Source organism: Microcaecilia unicolor, chromosome 3, assembly GCF_901765095.1.
Source record: "Microcaecilia unicolor chromosome 3, aMicUni1.1, whole genome shotgun sequence".
Taxonomy (NCBI): domain Eukaryota; kingdom Metazoa; phylum Chordata; class Amphibia; order Gymnophiona; family Siphonopidae; genus Microcaecilia; species Microcaecilia unicolor.
In genome coordinates this window covers 252,380,757-252,403,092 of record NC_044033.1, presented here as the reverse complement: position 1 = coordinate 252,403,092, position 22,336 = coordinate 252,380,757, and the positions used below count along the sequence as shown (strand labels likewise).

Genomic DNA, 22,336 nt, shown 5'->3' with positions numbered 1-22,336 from the left:
GTGTTAAAATAGGCCTGGTTTATTGTCTGTCATGAGATGGGGGGAGGGGGGAGTGAAAGCAGGGTCTCCACTCGCTCTCTCTGGTCTCAGCAGCAACAGCTGGAGTTAAGAACCGGCTCTGGATTTGGGGATCAGCGTGAGCCGCTCCCACTGCATCCCCACCCGTTCCTCTGCTGCCTTCTCCTGTCCTGTTGTTCTGTTTGTCCTTGTGCGAGATCATTAATTTCTCAGAAGGCACAAGAAAGTGAGAGAGAGGAAGGGCAAAGGGAAGAGAGAGGAGGGAGAGAGAAGAGACGAGAGGGAGAGGGAGAGGGAGAGGGAGAGAGAGATATGCACGCACACAGGGTTAAATACATGTTCTACAAAAACAGAGACCTACTCACACATACATACAGGAAAGAAGGAGATACACGGCTCGCTCTCTCTCTCTCTCTGTTCCAGGGATTCACCTGCACAGGAGAGGGCGGGGGGAGCAGAGTGATACAGCAGCGCAGTGTTCGCGCAGCTGCTAATGTGACAGGCATGTTGATTATAAGAAGATCGCCCTCCTGACAGAGCGAGAGAGTGAAGCAGCGAGGAGCCAGGGGACCTGTCAGTAGGAGGGGGAGCGATGGATAATGAGGCTTTAAGCGCATACAGGCCCTGCTGCTGAGCACAGCAAAGATCAGGGAGTCACAGAAATTAGGGGTGGGGGTGGGTGGGGGCTGTGCAGGATTCATCAGCTCTCGCTGGATCCCTGGTGGCACAGGGCTGTTGATTCCTAACAGCAGAGAGATAAGGGGTGCTAAAGCGGAGAAAAGCCTGGAGTGAAGGGGGTCTTGTTGGGGGTAGGGAGGGATGGTGGGGTGGCCCTTCACTACAAGACCAGAGATACCCTGTGGGTAAAATTATGACTATTCCTGCCCTTGATGAATGACATAGAGCTGGTCACCAACCCTCACTGAAGAGGGGCATTACAGACTCATGCAGCCACGTCTGGTGTGCATCCTGGAGTCATCTTTTCAGCATGCAGTGGACCCCTCCCCCCTAATTTTATGAAGTCGCAGGCCCACCTGTGCCACCAGCGTGAAAAGTTTTGTGCGTAACTTAATACGCTAACGAGCTGCTCACCGGCATTAATGACCAATTAATAACTGGTTTTAATTAGCAATTACATAGTTGCCTCTGTCGGTATTCTATAAAATGCGCGTGCGAATTCAGAGCGCCCAGTTGCATGGGGGGTGTAGGCCTGGGGGGAGGGCATGGACAAGTCAGGGGCATGTCTAACACTTATATGCGCAGGTTATAGTGCACGAGTGTTTACACCAGCCATTGGGTTCATGACGACAGTCCAGCACATAAACGTGGACTTCTATGACAGCGACTGTGTGCAACTGGCATTATAGAACCCACATGCAGCATTCCATCCCGGTGCCCATCTTTAAGCAGTCTTTTGAGAATTACCCCTGTGTCAGGGACAGAGAAGGGATTCATAACTGAGGGTACTAGGGAATCGAGCTATGTTCACAGCGTGGTGGCAGCAGAGTGGGGATTGGAACTGAGGAGTGAGAAAATACAGAGTGAGGGAGAGAAGAGACCCTGGTTTCAGCCCTTGAAAATCAGGCCAGAAGACCCCACTCAACATTTTTGACCCTAGTAGAGGGTAGGGGTATGCATCCATAGCCCAGCCCGGGAGCCTCCAGCTGTGCCAGACTGGTGGGGGTGGGAGAGGGGGACATGTCTGACTGATTTTTGGCACAGGTGACACAGGCCACTACATGGGGTTCCAAATTTGTGAAGGTATCAAAACCTGAGCTAAACAGGAACCTGGTTCCACTTGCTTTAGGTCTGGGCTGTATGTATTTTCTCTGGGGGAGAAACCTCCTCTTCCCACCGGGCCACACCTATAGATGCCAATGCCATCGATCCAACAGTTGACAGGAAGGATGGACCTGATGGTCTGCATGGTGGCATGATGACGGGCACTGCTAGGGTTGAATTCTGTTCACTTATGAGTTGAGGAGCAGGACAGATGAAGAAGGGGACAAGAAGAGAAAAGAAAGGATTAATCTGCAGTAGAACATCTGTATTTATCCATCCCTCCTCCTTGCAACTTGGTGATGGCACAAGACACCCTTTCAGTTAAATTTATTCCAGAAGTTGCCTCTTTTAGGAAACTGGCATGAAGAAGGAAGAGGAACAGAGTAAAGATGCTATAAGGATATTGGAGGGTCAAACATGGATGGACAGACTGACAAGCAGATGATCAACTAAGGAATCATAAGAACACAAGAGTTGCCAGGATATCTCAATCACTTGTGTTAACAACTCTACTAATACTAGGCGACATAAACCTTCACCTCGAAGATCCCAACTCCGCCTACGTACGTGAATGCAAAGAATTCTTACAGTCCTAGGATCTCAAATGGCCTCAAATACAAACTACCCATATTAAGGGACACACACTGGACCTCCTAGCACACAAACTGCACACAGATCATAACCTATCAATAACAAACATCAAATGGTCAGAAACACCCTGGACAGACCACTACAAATTGAACCTATTCCTAAACTGGCGTAAGATGGAATCAACCCACTCATCAGAACAAACAACTTACACTACGAGAGGGCAAACAGATTCACAAATATTCTGGCAACAGATATACAACAACAGATGGATAACAAGATCCAATTCCACACAGTACCTCAATCAATGGGAGGATAGATACAGAACCATACTAAATGAAATAGCACCTCTAAAGACAAGAACATCAAGAAGACAAAATTCAATACCTTGGTACAATGACGAATTTAAAAAACTCAAAACACAAACCAGGAAACTAGAGCGAGCATGGAAAAAAGCAAAAGACGATCACACACTCAATGCATGGAAACAAATACATAGAAAATACAAATATGCAATTAGGCAAACCAAAAGGTCCTATTACAAAACCAAACTAGGACTGGACAACAAAGATCTCAAGAAACTATCCCAACTCGTTAATAAGCTATTAGGTACCACCCCGGTTACCACATCCAACACAGACATCCCACCTGCAGACAAACTAGCCATCTACTTCAAAGTCAAAAAAACAAAACTACACAGCACCCTTCCTCATCATAACACTGATATCAAAAACTTGTTCGACAACCTGGACCTAATCCCGGATGGATACCCAGCTGACCGAACCTGGTCAACATTCAATCCACTCACCACCGAATCAATCACACAAGCTACCCGCAGGTTCGCCAACACCCATTGCAAACTGGACACATGCCCCAGTCACCTACTTAAACATGCCCCCAACCGATTCATAGAAGACCTCACATCCTACCTTAACTTCATGTTACAGCAAGGCTCCTTCCCAAAGGAATATAGCAACATCCTACTTACCCCAATACCAAAAGACACTAAGAAAAAAACAAATAACCTCACCAACTATCGATCAGTTGCGTCTATCCCTCTAGTAGTAAAATTGATGGAGAGCTTGGTAACTAAACAATTCACGGAATATTTGGACAAGTTCTCAATACTTCACGATTCACAATCAGGATTCCGCTCCCACCATAGCACTGAAACCGTGCTACTTACTCTCCTGGCCAAATTCAAGCAGGAAATAGCAGTAGGTAAAAGCATACTTTTCCTCCAATTTGACATGTCGAGTGCATTCAACATGGTAAACCACAACCTATTACTGAGACTCCTTGACCACTTTGGGATTGCTAGAAACGTACTTAACTGGATCAAGGGCTTTCTGACCACCAGAACATACCAAGTAAAATCAAACTCAAATATATCACCACCATGGATAGCAACCTGTGGAGTACCTCAAGGATCACCATTATCACCAGTACTCTTCAACATGTTAATGATCCCACTGGCAAAGTCCTGGTCCAATCGAGGTCTCAACCCATTCATCTATGCAGATGACGTTACAATCAGGGGCGTAGCTACAGGTGGGCCTGGGTGGGCCCAGGCCCACCCAATCACAACTCGGGCCCACCCAGTCAGCGCTTGGAAAATCGAGCATTTAAAAAAAAATCTGTGAAGCCATATCACAGGCAGCGCTTCGCGTCTGCCCTGCTTGCGTTGCAAAAGAAGGAAATCGCCTCGTCGTCTTTGGGCCTTCCCTCACTATGTCCCGCCCTCGGCGGGCAGGACACAGTGAGGGAAGGCCCGAAGACGAGGCGATTTCCTTCTTTTGCAATGCACGCAGGGCAGACGCGAAGCACTGCCTGCGAAATGGCTTCACAGATTTTTTTTTAAGGCAGGGTGGTGTGGCAGGAGAACTAAGAGGGCTGTCGACGGAGCTGGTAGTCGGGTCATGTCGGGTTGGGGGGGTCTCAGATGGGAGAAGGGGACTGGGGTGGGGGGTCTCAGATGGGAGGAGGGGTGGGGAGGGGGGTCTCAGATGGGAGAAGGGGAGGGAAGTGGTGGGGAGGGGGTCTCAGATGAGGGGAGGGGTCAGATGGGGGAGGGGAGGGGGGTCGGGTCTCAGATGGGAGAATGGGGAGGGGGGTCTCAGATGGAAGAAGGGGACTGGGGTGGGGAGGGGGTCTCAGATGGGAGAAGGGGGCTGGAACTGGGATCTGAGAAGGGGCCAGTAGGGAAAATAGGGGCCATGCCTGGGGCTGGTGGGAAAATGGGGCATGCCTGGGGCAGGTGGGAGAATGGGTCTGGGGCTGAAAAGGGGGGGCCCTATTGTAAGGCACGTGGATGAAGAGGGCTGGAACTGGGGGCTGAAAAGGAGGGTAGGTGGGATAAGGGGGCTAACACTGGAACTGGGGGCTGAAAAGGGGCAGGGGCTGAAACTGTGGAGACTGGGGGCTGAAAAGGGGACAGGGAGAAGTGGCTGGGGCTGAAGCTCGGGACTGGTGAGAGAAAAGGGCTGGGGTTGAAACTGGGGGCTGAAAAGGGGATAGGGAGAAGTGGCTGGGGGCTGAAGCTCAGGACTGGTGGGAGAAAAGGGCTGGGGTTGAAACTGGGGGCTGAAAAGGGGATAGGGAGAAGTGGCTGGGGGCTGAAGCTCGGGACTGGTGGGAGAAAAGGGCTGGGGTTGAAACTGGGGGCTGAAAAGGGGATAGGGAGAAGTGGCTGGGGGCTGAAGCTCGGGACTGGTGGGAGAAAAGAGCTGGGGCTGAAACTGGGGACTGGTGGGATAGTGGAGCTGAAACTGGGTGCTGAAAAGGGGGGACAGGTGGGAGATGTGGGCTGGGGCTAGAACTAGGGGCAGGTAGGATAAGGGGGCTAAAACTGGGGGCTGAAAAAAAGGGGCAGAGAGAGGGGACAGATCCTGGATGGAAGGGGGAGTGAGAGGGAGGGCAGACCCTGGATGGATGGGAGAGGGAGGGCAAATGGTGGATTGAAGAGGCAGAGAGAAAGGGCAGACAGTGGATGGAAGGGATAGAAAGGGCAGACAGTGAATGGAAGGGGGAATGAGAGAGGGCAGACAGGGGCAGATGGTGGATGGATGGGGCAGAGATAGAGGGCAGATGTGCATGGAAGGGGCAGGGAGAGAGGGCAGACATTGGATGGAGGGGACAGCAGAGAGGGCAGAAACTGGTTGGCAGAGAAAGAATGAAGACAGATGCTGGATGGAAGGAAGACAGTGAAAAGAAGATGAGGAAAGCAGAAACCAGAGACAACAAACTGTAAATAAAATATATATTTTTATTTTTTGCTTTAGGATAAAGTAGTATTGTAGCTGTGTTAATAAATGTTTATAATAGAACATGTAAATAAGGTAATCTTTTTATTGGACTAATTGTAATACATTTTGACAAACTTTCAGAGAACAAAGCCCCCTTCCTCAGGTCAGGATAGGATACTGTAACAGCACTTTACTGTATTGACCTGAGGAAGAAGGTTTTGGCCTCTGACAGCTAAATGTATTAGTCTAATAACATGGTATTATTTTATTTTCTATATTTGTTTTATTTCTATTTGTTAATTTGTAAAGTGGTAATTGGTATTATTTTATAGTGGATTAGGGTGTATCTGTGTTTGTGAAAAAGACATGGCTTTCAGTTGGCATTGACTGTGCAGGATCGATGATCTGTACTATTCTGTCTGGTTTCGTTTTACAATAGGTGAGTTGATGTTCTAGTGCTCACTGTAGTGTTTAAGATGCTTTCCTTTTCCTTGTGTGACTCGTAGAAATGACTGCTTATGGTATGGTAGAATTGCTCTATATGTCCTCAGTGTTTTGTATTCTCGGTATGGTGGTTTTAAGGTTTGCAACATAGGTTCCGAATATGTATGTGGTTTATGTTGCTGTAGGACAGCTGTTGGGCAGACTGTTTATTAAAAATTATTTAGGATCCCAAAAAAAACTACTCACACCTAATATGGGTGGGCACTCACTACATAGTGCCCACCCATATTAGCTCTGGGCCCACCCAAAATGTCAGGTCTGGCTACGCCACTGGTTACAATATACATTCTCTTCAGAAAGGACTTGACAGAAATAACTAATGAAATTAATGATGGCCTTAGCAACATGGACTCCTGGGCAAGCTCATTCCAACTGAAATTGAACACTGAAAAAACACACTGCCTCATCCTCACATCACATCACAACACAACAAATACAAACCCGCAACCATAAGCACCCCAGGACACACACTCCCTACTTCAGAAAGCTTGAAAATACTCAGGGTCACACTCGATCGTAACCTCACACCAAGTAAACACCATAATAAAGAAAATGTTCCATACAATGTGGAAACTCAAACGAATAAAACCTTTCTTCACGAGGGAAACTTTTCGAAACATAATACAATCAATGGTCCTAAGCCACGCAGATTACTGTAACGGAATCTACGCGGGATGTACAATACAACTCACAAAAAAACTCCAGACCGCCCAAAATACAGCAGCTAGACTGATATATGGTAAAACAAGATTCAAAAGTGCTAAACCCCTACGAGTAAAGCTGCACTGGCTCCCCATCAAAGAACGGACCACCTTCAAAATCTGCACCTTGGTACACAAAGAGGCATATTTTCAAAGCACTTTGGGAGGCTAAGTTCCATAAGTTTCTATGGAACTTTGGGAGGCTAAGTGCTTTGAAAATATGCCTCTTTAAAATCATCTACGGCGTAGTACCAGGATACATGACAGACCTAATAGATCTACCAACCAGAAACAGAATAATATCATCAAGATCATACCTAAACCTACATTATCCAAACTGCAAGAGGCTAAAATACAAAGCAACCTACGCATCCAACTTCTCCTACATAAGTGCACAACTATGGAACGGTCTCTCAAATGCTGTCAGAAAAATCCATGACCACTTAAACTTCAGAAAATCACTCAAAACTTACCTCTTCAAAACGGCCTATCCCAACGATCCAACATAAAAGACCAGTACCCAGCAACACAGCACAACTAATGACTGTTCTGGACAATTTATAATCTTCATTTCTTTCGATCTCCCTGATGCCTGATCCACACCTACCTCATCTGATCACAATATAGCTTTGTATCTGTCACCAACCAAACTGGCAACAGCCTCTACGGTACTATGTAAGCCACATTGAGCCTGCAAATAGGTGGGAAAATGTGGGGTACAAATGTAACAAATAAATAAATAAAATAAAATACTGGTTCAAACCAAAGGTCCATCAAGCCCAGTACCCTGTTTCCAACAGTGGCCAGGCGGAATTTTAAAGTGGGTCAGACGCAACAGATTGAATTGGCAGAGGTAGCTAAGGGTGGAAAGGTAGATGGATAGGCTGCAGAGAGTATCGATTCCACATCTGAATGTCCAGAAAACCAAGATTGATGGATGGTCAATGAGAGACAGAAAGATACAGGGGAAGAAGGGGGTGGCAGAAGAGAGGAGGAAAAAACAGATTAAGGGGAAGGGTCAATGGAGGTGGACCAGAGATGTAGATGGATGTGGAGGTGAGGATCCATGCCACATGCTCCCTCTATCATGTTATCTTACCCTGCTGAAGGCCAGGAGAAAGTCCAGCTTGCCCGTATGCCTCATGCAGTGCCGCAGCTTCCAGTAGACAAGGTGCTCCCAGGCAAAGACCAGCAGGCTGAGCCCCATGGCCACCAGCAGCATATAGAAGACTCCCGCCATGTTATCGATGTCCAATTTGCTGCTCATCACTTCAATCTTGTCATTGTGACAAATGCCTGACAACCAGAGGCGCTCCAGCATCTCGATCTCATCTGAAAGAAGCAAGGGTGAAGAGCAAGTGGTGGTGGTGGGATGGTGAGAGGGACAGACAAACAGGGACATTTTCTAAAGAGAAGGACGCCCATCTTCCGACACAAATCGGGAGATGAGCATCCTTCTCTCAGGGTCGCCCAAATCGGCATAATCGAAAGCCGATTTCGGACGCCCTCAACTGCAGTCCATCGCAGGGACAACCAAAGTTCACGGGGGCATGTTGGAGGCATAGTGAAGGCGGGACTGGGGTATGCTTAAGAGATGGGCGTCCTCGGCCGATAATGGAAAAAAGAAGGACGTCCCTGACGAGCATTTGGCAGACTTTACTTGGTCCATTTTTTTCACAACCAAGCCTCAAAAAGGTGCCCAAACTGACCAGATGACCACCGGAGGGAATCGGGGATGACCTCCCCCTCCCCTTACTCCTCCAGTGGTCACTGACCCCCTCCCACCCGCAAAAAAAAACTTTTTAAATATTTTTTGCCAGCCTCTATGTAGCCTCAAATGTCATACTCAGCTCCATGACAGCAGTATGCAGGTCCCTGGAACAGTTTTAGTGGGTGCAGTGCACTTCAGGCAAGCGGACCCAGGCCCATCCCCCCTACCTGTTACACTTGTGCTGGTAAATGTGAGCCCTTCAAAACCCACCTGAAACCCACTGTACCCACATGTAGGTGCCCCCTTCACCCCTTAGGGCTATGGTAGTGGTGTACAGTTGTGGGGAGTGGGGTTTGGGGGGCTCATCACCGAAGGTAAGGGAGCTATGGAGCTGGGAGCAATTTGTGAAGTCCACTGCAGTGCCCCCTAGGGTGCCCAGTTGGTGTCCTGGCATGTCAGGGGGACCAGTGCACTATGAATGCTGGTTTCTCCCACAACCAAATGCCTTGGATTTGGTCGTTTTTGAGATGGGCGTCCTCAGTTTCCATTATGGCCGAAAACCGGGGACGACCATCTGTGAGGTCGACCTAAATGTTGGGATTTGGGCCTCCCCGACCATATTATCGAAACGAAAGCTGGACGCCCATCTTGTTTCGATAATACGGGTTTCCCCGCCCCTTCGCCGGAACGTCCTTAGAGATGGCCGTCCCCGTTCGATTATGCCCCTCAAAGTAGAAATCAGAAAGGAGAAAGTGAAAAGTTGGACTCTAGTACAACAAATTGTTGGTGAGGCCCCACTTGGAGTATTGTGTTCAGTTTTGGAGGTTATGTCGTGCTAAGGACGTATAAAGACTTGAAGCGTTTCAGAGAAAAGTGACAAAAATGGTATGGGGTTTGAGTCACAAGACGTATGATGACCTAAAGATGTGTACCCTGTAGGAAAGGAAAGACAGGGGTGATATGATACAGACAGTCAAATATTTGAAAGGTATTAATCTACAAATAAACCCATTTCAGAGATAGGAAGGTGGTAGAACTAGGAGACGTAAATTGAGGTTGCAAGGGGGACAATTGAGGAGTAACATCAGGAAGTACTTTTTCATGGAGAGGGTGGTAGATACTTGGAATACCCTCCTGTGGGAGGTGGTAGACATGAAAACGGTAACGGAATTCAAAAATATGTGGGATAAACACAAAAGAATCCTGTATAGAAGACCTGAAAACCAAGTTTAGTGGTGATTAGATGGCAATGGTCTTTCATTGCAGACAGGCGTTGTCCCTGATTAAAAGAAGCCGCTATCACTCCTGCTCTAAAGAAAGGAAAGAAAGCTGATGATGGGTATTTCTAGTTTTCGTCCCATTTCTAATTTTTTGTTGCTAACTAAAGTGCTTGAGAAAACAGTATTGCAACAACTCAGTAATTTGGTAGAAAAAAGACAAATTTTGCATAGATGGTCCGTCTGATTACAGGGCACCACCACAGCAAGGAATCTCTTCTCTTGTCCATCACAGATGACGTGATTGTGATGGGTGCCCAAGGTGATGATTGCCATCTGCATGCGGTTGGATTTAACTGCAGCCTTTGATACTGTCTCTGATTTTAAATTGCTTGAACTGATGCATTAACTCGGTATCGTGGTTTCAGTCTCACTTTTCTAATTGCGTTCAATTTATAAAGTGAAATAATGAGAAGTCTGAAAACAGGGTTTTGAGGAAGAGGAGTGTCACCGAGCTCGTTACTTTCACCTATGCTTTTGTAACATCTGTTTAATGCCCCGGGCTGATCTCCTCGATAGTTGAATGTTAAGGTTTCATCTTTTTTTGCAGACGATATTCAATTACTTGTTTTCATGAAAAAAGATCTAGTTCAAGTAATTTAAATAGTAAACTAAGTTTACCGGATGAACGGTTAAATGAGCACGATTCGTTTCTCCATGTAGAAAAATCAGCAGCGCGTTGGCTGTCTCGTAAGACCAACACTTACCTGTTCAACCGATGCTACAGGGGAAGCCTGTTCCTCTTAACGATGAAATTGTTACCTTAGGTTTCCACTGTGATAAGTCATTGAAGTTCGATAAGCAAATTGGTCTTGTGGTAAAATCTTGCTATTTCCAACTCAGACAGATTCGACAGTTGAAGCCTCTTTTGACGAAAGAAATTTTTATTAAATCGGTCCATGCCTTTGTCACCAGTAGGCTGGACTGGACTATTGTAATTCCTTTAATTTGGGTCTTGCAAAAACTAGTCTGAAGAGACTCCAACTTGTCCAAAATACTGCAGCTCGCTTGATAACTGATAGTAAAAAGTCTGATCATGTTAAGCTACTTCTGAAAGATGTACTTTGGTTGCCCATCCATGCCAAGATAACATTTAAAATACTGTGCATCGTTTTTAAAGCTTTTCATATGCAAACACCACTTTGACCAACAGACTAATTTATACAAGATCATTGTCACCTTTTGCGTTCTTCACAGCAACGTCTTTTACAGTTTCCATTTCTTCAGGTTATAGAACTTCCTTCTACATGTAACAGAAGTTTTAATGACTCTGGACCTTCATTATGGAATTCTTTACCTCTTAATCTCTGTGATTTTTCTGGTTATGCCAGTTTTCATAAGCTTTTGAAAACTGGATTTTTGAGCAAGCTTTTGTTGGATTATAATTTTATTTATTGCTAGATATGTATTTTAGGGTTTTTTTGGTATTTTATTTTCTAATTTGCTAGATTGTTAATTTTGTTAAAGTTGTAATTTTGTTGTCTGTTAATTTTAGCTTGTTGTGTACTTAAATTTTGTTACATTTGTAAATTTTGTAAACCGCTTTAAAACTTCATTGTATTAAACAATATTTTAAGGTAATTGGGAAGCAAGACCAGTGCCCGGGCAGACTTGTAAGGTTTGTGCCCTGAAAATGGCAAGGACAAATCAAGATCAGGTATATGTATGAAGTTTATGCTACGAGTTTATCGTGTTGAGCAGAATGGATGGACCGTACAGGTCTTTATCTGCTGTCATCTATTATGTTACTATCCTGCTTATAATCGAACGAGAAAAACGCCCAAGTTCCGACCTAAATCGGGAGATGGACGTTTATCTCACAAAAACGAATAACGCGGTATAATCGAAAGCCGAACTTGGACGTTTTCAACTGCACTCCATCGCGGAAGCGTACAACGTTGACGGGGGCGTGTCAGAGGCGTGGTGAAGGCGGGACTGGGGCATGGTTATCACCCGAACACAGATGGGCGCCTTTCGCCGATAATGGAAAAAAAGTATGCGTTTGTAGCTATAATTTAGGGCACTTTTCCTGGACCCTGTTTTTGCACGAATAAGGCTCAAAAAGTGCCCTAAATGACCAGATTACCACCAGAGGGAATCGGGGATGACCTCCCCTGACTCCCCCAGTGGTCACTAACCCCCTCCCACCACAAAAAATGATGTTTCACAACTTTTTATTTTCACCCTCAAATGTCATACCCACCTCCCTGGCAGCAATGTGCAGGTCCCCGGAGCAGTTGTTAGGGGGTGCAGTGGACTTCAGGCAGGTGGACCCAGGCCCATCCCCCCCTACCTGTTACAATTGTGCTGCTTAATGCTTAGTCGTCCAACCCCCCCAAACCCACTGTACCCACATGTAGGTGCCCCCCTTCACCCCTTAGGGCTATAGTAATGGTGTAGACTTGTGGGCAGTGGGTTTTGAGGGGGATTTGGGGGCTCAACACACAAGGGAAGGGTGCTATGCACCTGGGAGCTGTTTTACCTTTTCTTTTGTTTTTGTAAAAGTGCCCCCTAGGGTGCCCGGTTGGTGTCCTGGCATGTGAGGGGGACCAGTGCACTACGAATCCTGGCCCCTCCCATGAACAAATGCCTTGGATTTATTCGTTTTTGAGCTGGGCGCTTTCATTTTCCACTATCGCTGAAAAACAAAAACGCCCAGCTCACAAATTGTCGAATAAAACATGGACGTCTATTTTTTTCGAAAATACGGTTCGGTCCGCCCCTTCACGGACCCGTTCTCGGAGATAAACGCCCATGGAGATAGACGTTTTCGTTCGATTATGCCCCTCTATGAGTCTCATTTTCAAAGCATCTAGACTTACAAAGTTCCATAGGTTACCACATAACTTTGTAAGTCTAAGTGCTTTGAAAATACGCCTCCACGTTACTATGTAATATTCAAGAAAATGCCTTTGCTGGGAACCATGGAAGGTCTCCTTCAGTGGTTGGAAGCTGGACTGGGGTCTTAGCAGGTTTGGAGGTGGCAAAACAGACTGCTTCCATTCACTTCTCATCCCCCCCCCCCCCCCCCCCATCTCTCCCAGATGTTCCCTCACTCTCCTATGCAGACTGCAAAAAAGTGTTTTAATCAACCTAATGTAAAAGCCTTGGTCAAAAATGGTAAGAAGAGAGAAAACTGGGAATTGAAGGGGGAATGAAAAAAAGAGAGAATAAGGACAGGGGAAGGAGGGAGGCAGAGAGGGGAGGGGAAGAGGAATGGGGAGGAGGTGGAAGGCTGATCCAGGGCTTGGCTGGGACTCTGAGCTCCAGATAAACTCTGCCAGTTGGACTGAGGTGGCAACTGTGTTCATGTTCCCAGGAAGGTTGATGTTTTTTCCCTTCAAAATCTCAGCTCCATATGTCCCTTGGCTCTGCTATACCCATCTGTTAGTGTTATTCCTAGACCCTATGTTTATTTATTTATTTTATTGATTTATATTCCACCTAAAAACTTGAGTGGATCACAATAAAATGTTCTTCCAATGCCTTGCTGAACTCAGCACTGCAAGTTCTGATTTTTGCCATGGATTCTGACCAATAGGAGGGCTCTTCCAGCTTGTGCTCCCTCCCACAGCCTCTGACCAATAGGAGAGCTCTCCCAGCTGCCTGTGCTCCCTCCCACAGCCTCTGACCAATAGGAGAGCTCTCCCAGCTGCCTGTTCTTTCTAAATATTTTAGGGCCTCTTTTACTGAACTGTGGAAGCAATTCCTGGCACGGCAAATGAAAGGAAGCTGTATGTTTCACGCTTTCCCGTCTGAACTCCGGTGATAGAGCTGAATCACATATCTCTAAGAATGTACACCTTCAGGTCTTTTTCAAGACCACCCAATCTCTCAGACACATTCCTTTCGACTACATCTCATAGAGACTTCTGAGGCAGGCCTGTGGCCGAAACACGGATCTGTGTCGAGTCAGTACTAAAGGTTTTCTCGTTTTATCCTCCTGTCCCAGTCTCTGGAGTCATTGGTCCACTTCCCACTCCTGTTTTCTTGTCTTTTTGCTTTGTGGGATTTCATTGTTCATCCACCTAGGTGGATTACCTGTCAGTGGCATAGCCAGTATGGGGCCACGGGGGCCTGGGCCCACATAGATTTGCCCCTGGACCCCCCTGCTGATGACCCTCTTGACCCCCCCTCCCACCGCCAACCCACCGTCGCCTACCTTTGATGGTGGGGGACCCCAACCCCCGCCAGCCGAGCCGAGGTCCTCTTTTCCCAATCATTCTAGTCTGACGTCCTACACGTTGTACATGCAGGACGTCAGACTCACAGAAACAGAACACAGCCATCTTGCCACTGACAGGTAATCCACCTAGGTGGATGAACAATGAAATCCCACAAAGCAAAAAGACAAGAAAACAGGAGTGGGAAGTGGACCAATGACTCCAGAGACTGGGACAGGAGGATAAAACGAGAAAACCTTTAGTACTGACTCGACACAGATCCGTGTTTCGGCCACAGGCCTGCCTCAGAAGTCTCTATGAGATGTAGTCGAAAGGAATGTGTCTGAGAGATTGGGTGGTCTTGAAAAAGACCTGAAGGTGTACATTCTTAGAGATATGTGATTCAGCTCTATCACCGGAGTTCAGACGGGAAAGCGTGAAACATACAGCTTCCTTTCATTTGCCGTGCCAGGAATTGCTTCCACAGTTCAGTAAAAGAGGCCCTAAAATATTTAGAAAGAACAGGCAGCTGGGAGAGCTCTCCTATTGGTCAGAGGCTGTGGGAGGGAGTACAAACAGCTGGAAGGCCCTCCTATTGGTCAGAGGCTGTGGGAGAGCTTTGGTATTGCAGGACATCAGACTAGAATGAAGCCTTTCGCAGGATTGGGAAGAAGAGGACCTCAGCTCGGCTGGCGGGGGTTGGGGTCCCCCGCCAGCAAAGGTAGGCGACGGTGGGTTGGCGGCGGGAGGGGGGGGTCGAGAGGGTCAACGGCAGGAGGTCAAAGTTGGTGGCGGGGGGGTTCAGCAATGGCGGGGGGGGGGTCAGCGGCGGAGGGGGCTAAAATGTGCCCCCTCATCTCGGGCTCTGGACCCCCCTACCGCCGAAGTCTGGCTACGCCCCTGTTACCTGTCCCTTCATTTCATTTGCTGCATGGGAATCGCTAGTATGGTTTAGTAAAAGAGACCCCTAGTTTTTTAAATCATTTGAAAAAAATATATTTTGGTGGCTAAAAATGCCTTCCTTAGAAAGCCATATGTATTGCTTTCTCCCATCCAAATGCTGTTGGATTTTTAAAATAATGTGTTTTAACAAATACTAAGGACCCCTTTTACCAAGCTGCAGTAAAAGGGGGGAGGGGTCTGCCGTGGCATTGGCGCATGGATTTGCCACACACCACCGCAGCAGGTAAAAGGTAGCTTTCGGCTCAAAAAAAGAAATGGTAAGCCCCAGCGCTACAAAAATAAAAAATAGTTTTGTCGTGCCAGAAATGGCGTCCACCGGGAGGTGGGAAATCCTGCCAGGCTCGTTTTGACGTACAGCAAATGGCGGTAGCTCTACTGCTGCTTTGTAAAAGACCATACAAGAACGTAAGGCCTTTGAAGTCAGAATGATTGAATATTTTAACACCCAACAGAAAGGACTTAACAAGGACCTGGGGTTCCTAGCCCATTATAAACCATAAAGCTGTATGTCTCTGTTGATCACCCCACCCCTCACCTATCCACACCCATCCTGTTAGAATATCAATGATATGCTTTGATGTCCCCATGCATACCTCCTACCCACCCCCATCCTCCCACCCTGTCAGACTGTCATAGTAATGCTTGAATGTTTTCACTTATATACACTGTCAGCTAGCACATTTGCTTATTTCCGATCTGACGAAGAAGGGCAACCTTCGAAAGCTAATCAAGAAATGTATTAAGTTATGTCCAATAAAAAAGGTATCATCTTATTTTCTTTTCCATGTTTTATTTTGTTTGATTTCTATTGATAACCTTAAAAGACCCCCTGAATCTTCTTACGAACAATTCCTGATTTTTATTCTCTCATTTCAATTAGTGCTGTGAGAAAGAGGCTGAAATTATGGAACCGTGGTGAGGGAATAAGTTGCCCTTCTTACCCCGGCTTCCCTCAAGCAGAATCTCTATACTTCACTCGCCTTGCAGAATCTGGGAACTGTTTGCTTTTGAAAAAAAAAAATAAAGGTGCTTGATTGGAAAAAAAAATAAAGTGGATATTTCTCTCCCCTTCATCCTCGGCTGTCAGAGCTGAGTGGCAAGTCTTGCACAGGATGGGTAACCTAGCAACAGCCAGTGGCAAAAGGGGAAGATAAATGGAAAAGACCTCAAGTGCAGGTTCGAGCTCGTAAGCCTGATGCACCGTGAGACCTGGGTACGACTTGGGGAGACATGATGGGGTGGGAGAGAGAAACAGGTGGAGAAAGGTAGAGAAGGAGAAAGACAGGAAAGGTAAAAAGGAAGGGAAAGAAAGGAGAAAGAGGAGGGGTGTAGAGAAATGAGCATAGGGGAAGAAATAGAGAGAGGAGTGGGGAAAAGGAGAATAAAGATGGGAGAATGATGGGATGTGAGCAAGACAAAGAAAGAGAATTAGAAAGAGACGAAGAGAGAGAAAAGATTAGGGTGAAAAAGAGGAAAAGAGTGGGAAGCCGAATGAAGGGAAAGTAAAATGAGAAGGAAATGAGGGAGGGAGAGAGAAAAAGCAAATAAAGTAGAGAGAGAGAGAGGAAAGAAGAAACGAGGGAGCGAAAGAAAATTAAGAGAGATCATGGAAAACAAGAACAAAGAGAAAGTTTCTAAAGGGATGAAAAAGTGAAAATGATATGAACAATAAATAAAGATTATGGATTAAGAGACAAAGAAAGAGAAACAAGAGACAAGGATCAAAAGGAGAGTGGAAAAATCATAAAAATCATCAGGAAGAAAAAAATATAATAGAAACAGAAAGATCAAAAATTAAGAATAGGGGCAGACTCTGGCCAAATCTTCCTACTGAATGGACAGCAGTAGCAAACGGATAGGAAAAGCATGAGAGTGACCAAACTGTCCTGCTGATGCCAGCCCTGATCCGCTCCGCAACTTCCCTTTTCACTCCTCCCTTCAGGGGATTTACACTTTCCCTTGCATGCAGCACTGGCGGTCCTCATCAGAATTTTAATATGCTGGCAGTAACACCAAGGCCATCTTCCAGCAGCTCTCAAACAGAGGGTGGGGATGTTTTTGTGCCTGACTATTATTTTAACGATAAAACGCCTGTACAAGACAGTGCCTCGGCTCCGTATGGAACTTGCAGAATACACAGTCCTGATATAAGTTGAGTGGGGGGGAGGGGATAGGTGGCTGGGTTTTCAGCAGATGGATGTTCTATCGAGAATGGAAGACTGATTGCGCATCAGGCACTCAAGACATCTGGAGAGGCAAAATGGACAGGATGAAGTACATTTGGTACCAACGTGCTGTACTGCCAAGCTATGCCAGAAGAGGATGAACAGAGACATATAGAGACAAGAGGATGTGAGAGGAACAAGAGAAACAGAACAAAGACAGGCTTTTCTAATTAGGCTTCAGGAGTGTCCATGCAACCACCTCTGGGGTGCAAGGTCTAATAGCACATTTTGTGATGCCCAGATAGCATGAAAACTCCCAGACAGTGACAGAGTAGACTGACGTTCAGAAAGATGATAGTAGAAATAGAAGCCTCGATCAGATGGGGTCCAGTTTTGTCCCCAAATTCCAAGGCAGCCTTCAAACGTTGAGTAAAACCTCCTAAATGTAAATGGTTCCCCTCCCCCCCAACCACACACACATTTATTTGGGCAGTGAACAATGAGCAACAACGTTTCCACTTTTCTGGAGACGGGAAGGTGGTAGAACTAGAGGACATGAATTGAGGTTGAAGGGGGGGGCAGACTCAGGAGTAATGTCAGGAAGTATTTTTTCACGGAGAGGGTGGTGGATACTTGGAATGCCCTCCCGTGGAGGTGGTGGAGATGAAAACGGTAATGGAATTCAAACGTGGGTGGGTAAACACAAAGGAATCCTGTTTAGAAGGAATGGATCCACGGAATCTTAGCGGAGATCGGGTGGCGACGCCAGTAATTGGAGAGTACAACCAATGCTGGGCGGACATTTACGGTCTGTGCCCTGAGAATGGCAAGGACAAATCAAACTCGGGTATAAAGTATCACATACAATGTAAAATGAGTTTATCTTGATTGGACAGACTGGATGGACCGCTCGGGTCTTTATCTGTCGTCATTTACTACGTCACTGATCCTCTAAGGTTGTGACAGACAGCTAGGACGAAGTCGGGGGGAACCAGAGATAGAGAATCAAGGATGGAGTGTGGCACTTACCATCTCCCAGAAACTGCAACAGAGCCAGGTCAATGAGCCGTTTCCATTTGGATCCCTTCTGCAGCGCAATTCCGTACCCTGTGGTGGCGAACACCTTACCACTGCCGATGGTGACCAGCTTACACCCTTCATCTTTACGGGCCATATAGTTCAACACAGCCGCATCGTATATGAAGGCATCCAGTTTGCTGTTTGAAAGGAAAGGGAGAGAGGTAACTTGATATCCCGTCAATTCTGATATAGGTCTTAGGCGGCTTATAAAATTACAATTTGAAAACACATAGGAAAAGGACGCCGTAATCAAACGGGACAATAAAACAAGCATCAGAGAGTAAAATCAACAAACTCAAGGGCCTCTTTCACAAAGACGCATAGGTGCCTTAGCGCTTATAACGTGTGTCAAATTAGAACTACTGCGTAATAAAAAAAACAAACCAAAAAAAAGGCCTCTTTTTTTTTTTTGCAGGCGTGCTGAAAAGTGGACCTGCGCATGTCCAATACACCAGCGCAGGCCATTTTTCGGCATGCCTTGGTAAAAGGGCCCCTGGTTCTCCACACCTACTCAAAGAGGCTTCGCAGAACACCCGTATCAGGAAAATGAGAGGAAAGAGAAGGACAGAACAACATGTCGTACTAGGAAGGTAAACTGAAGCAAGAGACCAGGAAAAGAAACCAGCAGGAACATAACAAGGGAAGGAGATTGTAAGCATTAGAGACAGAGAGAGAGAGAGAAGACATTACAAGAGGTCGGTGGAGAAGAGAAGCTATCGGAGCTGGGGACAGGACCTCACAGGCACCTCAACAGGATATGCTGAACACCTGACCAGCTGGGGTGCCTCCAGGACCAGGTTCGGGAACCACTGCCTTAGCCAATTCCACTGTTTGACTCATTCTGGGATCTCTGTCAAAAGTTGCCCCTTCCAGCACTACCCTCTCTTAGCCTCCTGTTGCCCCCTTCCTCCTCCTCCTCACTAGAAATCAGGGTGCATGTGGTAGCGTGTGTCATGCCTCGTTCCTCACCCCGTCTTTAGGTTATGCAGGGCATCCTCTACGTTCCGCTGGTTGTACTTCATCATATAGGTGTGCATGTCGGGATAATTACTCCGGATGTTTTTCTCCGTGCTGCCGTTGGGAACGGTGCCAAACTTGAGTGGTGGGTACTGCTCGTGGGGCTTCTGGAACTAGAGAGACAGAGAATATGGGGAAGGGGGTTGAGAGGGCAGAACATTGACAGGGGTTTTTGGCTGATTGAGGGCAGCTCTGAGGCACAGAGTGGGACCAAGTCACATCAGTGGCCAGTCACAAGTGACAGGAGCAAGGGATTAACTCTCCCACGTCCTGAAAGTACTCTTGGACTATACAAACAAGCTTCCCCTCCTCACCAGCACCAAGACCTTTGACTTGCAATGACCTCCCCTCTTTACCCCTGAGTTCCCCAACCCTTTTTCCTCATCACTGAGCCCCTTACCCTTCTCCTCATCACCAATCATCACTAACTCTATTGTTGAATCCCCCTATCCTTTACAACCATGCAGCAAGACCCCCTCCATGTCCCTAGTTCTCCCATGCTTTCCTTCAACCCTCCTTGCCCTAGCTCACATTTTCTCATCCTTGAGTCCTCTAACCCCCCTCTCCTGTATTACTAAACCCTCAATCCCCTCTGTTCCTTAATACTGGGCCTTCCCAACCCTTCCCTCCTTGCCTTCAAGCAGGTTAGTTTTAACCTTATCGCTGAGCACAGTGACCTTTCTCCTCTTTGTCCCAGATTCCCCGAGCCCACCTCTCCTCACCAATAAATCCCTAAGCATTCCCCTTTGACCCCTAAGTCCCCCTTCCCTTCCTCTTCTGATCCTGACTCCTCTAACTCTTACCTTCTTATCACTGAGTCCAGACACGGTGTCCACATACTCTTCCTGAATCATAAAGGCAGCCAGGTTGGCGGTGTAGCTGGCCAGGAAGATGACGGCAAAGAAAGCCCAGATCAGCACCATTATTTTGCTGGTGGTGCCTTTCGGATTCTCCACTGGAACCGAGTTGTTGAAGACCAGGGCCCAGAGCAGCCAGATCGACTTACCAATGGTGAACTTGGATCCGCTGGGCTCTGAAATGGCAAGGAAGGAAACATTGGCATCTACCCTTCAACCCCTTGGTTGTACAACGGAGTTTTCCATGCTAAAACCCTTATACTACTACTACTACTATTTAGCATTTCTATAGCGCTACAAAGCATACGCAGCGCTGCACAAACATAGAAGAAAGACAGTCCCTGCTCAAAGAGCTTACAATCTAATAGTATCGAGACTACGGTTAGCGTGGAAAAATGGAAAGTAAAGCGCCGTGTGAAGGAACTGCACGGTTTATTATATCAGCCTTCGCAACACGCTAAACCTTCGCCTCCTCCTTTTCGGATCTTGCTTGGCCCTCTCTCCATGCTTTCCTCACGTTACCTTGCTCCCTCCTCTCTTCCCCACAAGAGGCCCCTTGAAGGATTAGCTGCCAATTTTCCACTTGTGTTAAGAAAAGTTCTTATCTGCTCCCTAATTAGTTCATCCCATTCTCTCCTGATCACTAACGGAATATAATAATCCCCAGAGAACCTCTGCTTGTGAAGGGAGATATCAGAGGGATCTTGAACAATTATCTCAATCAGATGCAAATACAGAGAGAAACACACATAGGCGTGTACATTCACAGATGCACATACGTGTACATTCACAGTTGCAAACACACACACACGTGCACATTCAAACACATACATATACATGGACACTAACATATGCACAACCACAAATGAATATAAATACACACACACATACACATTCATAGACATATAGATACACACACATGTATATTTGTAGACAAACAAATACACACATGTACAGTTGCAGACACATATAAATACACATATGGACATTTGCCGATTCATATCAATACATACATGTACATCACAGATGCACATAAATACACACATACATGTATATTCATGGACACATATAAATACACACACAAACATGTACATTTGTAGACACATATAAAACAAAAAATAAAAAATATATATTAAAAACGTCAAAATTTGAAATTAATCATAAAATATGTATTTAAAAAAATCCATCAAAATCAAAAATTACATAAAAAAGACGACACGTTGGATGTAAAAATGAAGAATCATTAGCCAAACGGTAGCAGGGAGAAAGGGAGACGCTGCTCCAATTTTCTCTGCTCAACTCTGTTTCGAGTGTAATTGAGCGCTATAGCTTCAATTTATTGACATACATATTGTTTTCACATTTGGATAGAACTAATAATCAACACACGGCAGAGAAGACTCCTGACGCAGGCCAGTACGGCCGAAACACAGCTGTGTCGAGTCCCTTTCTTGATGGATTTTTTAAATACATATTTTATGATTAATTTCAAATTTTGACATTTTTAATATATATTTTTTATTTTTTTGTTTTTGTTAGTCATCTTCGCTGTTTTGTTTCTTGTTGATTTCCTTGCGAAGACTGGTTTCTTCTGTTTTTTGTACTAGACACATATAAATACACATACACACATGTACAATCACAGAAACATATACACACATATACATGTACATCACATATGCATATAAATACACACATGTACATACCTGTACATTTGTAGACATAAATAAAACATGCACACATGTATAGTCACAGACACATATAAATACACACATTCTGTCACGAAGGAACTTTAACGAAATACTACTTTATTTCTCATTCCGAATATGAATTCTCTATACTTGATTGCTTAATCTACTCTGTCACTTATGAACTTTAATGCAATACCACTCTGTATTTCTCATTCCGATAATGGCGATCGCCACAATGGCATAATGTAAGCCACACTGAGCCTGCAAATAGGTGGGAAAATGTGGGATACAAATGCAACAAATAAATAAATAAATTCAAAGATGTATATAAATACATAAACACACATGTACATTCATAGATGCATATAAAACATACATGTACATTTGTAGACATAACTACATACACACACATGTACATTCACAGGTGTATATAAAACATACATATACAATCACAGCTGCATATAAATACACACATACATGTACATTCGCAGACATGTAAAAACACACACTGTACATTCCCAGGTGTGCATGTGCAGACATACATAAGCACAGACACACATACGTGAACATGCAG

The 22,336-nt window shown here is 45.7% G+C and overlaps 2 protein-coding genes across 2 annotated transcripts in view; one reads left to right on the top strand and one right to left on the bottom strand.

Moving 5' to 3' along the window:
• Positions 1–22,336, top strand: part of LOC115466521 (sulfotransferase family cytosolic 2B member 1-like) — a 1,032,539-nt gene that overhangs the window by 8,334 nt on the left and 1,001,869 nt on the right. The window lies entirely within an intron of this gene.
• GRIN2D (glutamate ionotropic receptor NMDA type subunit 2D) overlaps positions 1–22,336 on the bottom strand; it is a 62,391-nt gene that overhangs the window by 1,618 nt on the left and 38,437 nt on the right. Inside the window, exons 8-11 of the mRNA XM_030199240.1 lie at positions 20,018–20,247; positions 19,167–19,327; positions 18,147–18,334; positions 7,938–8,170 (exon numbers count right to left, since the gene is read on the bottom strand). Coding sequence (XP_030055100.1) covers positions 7,938–8,170; positions 18,147–18,334; positions 19,167–19,327; positions 20,018–20,247 — 812 coding nt within the window. The remainder of the gene's footprint in view (positions 1–7,937; positions 8,171–18,146; positions 18,335–19,166; positions 19,328–20,017; positions 20,248–22,336) is intronic.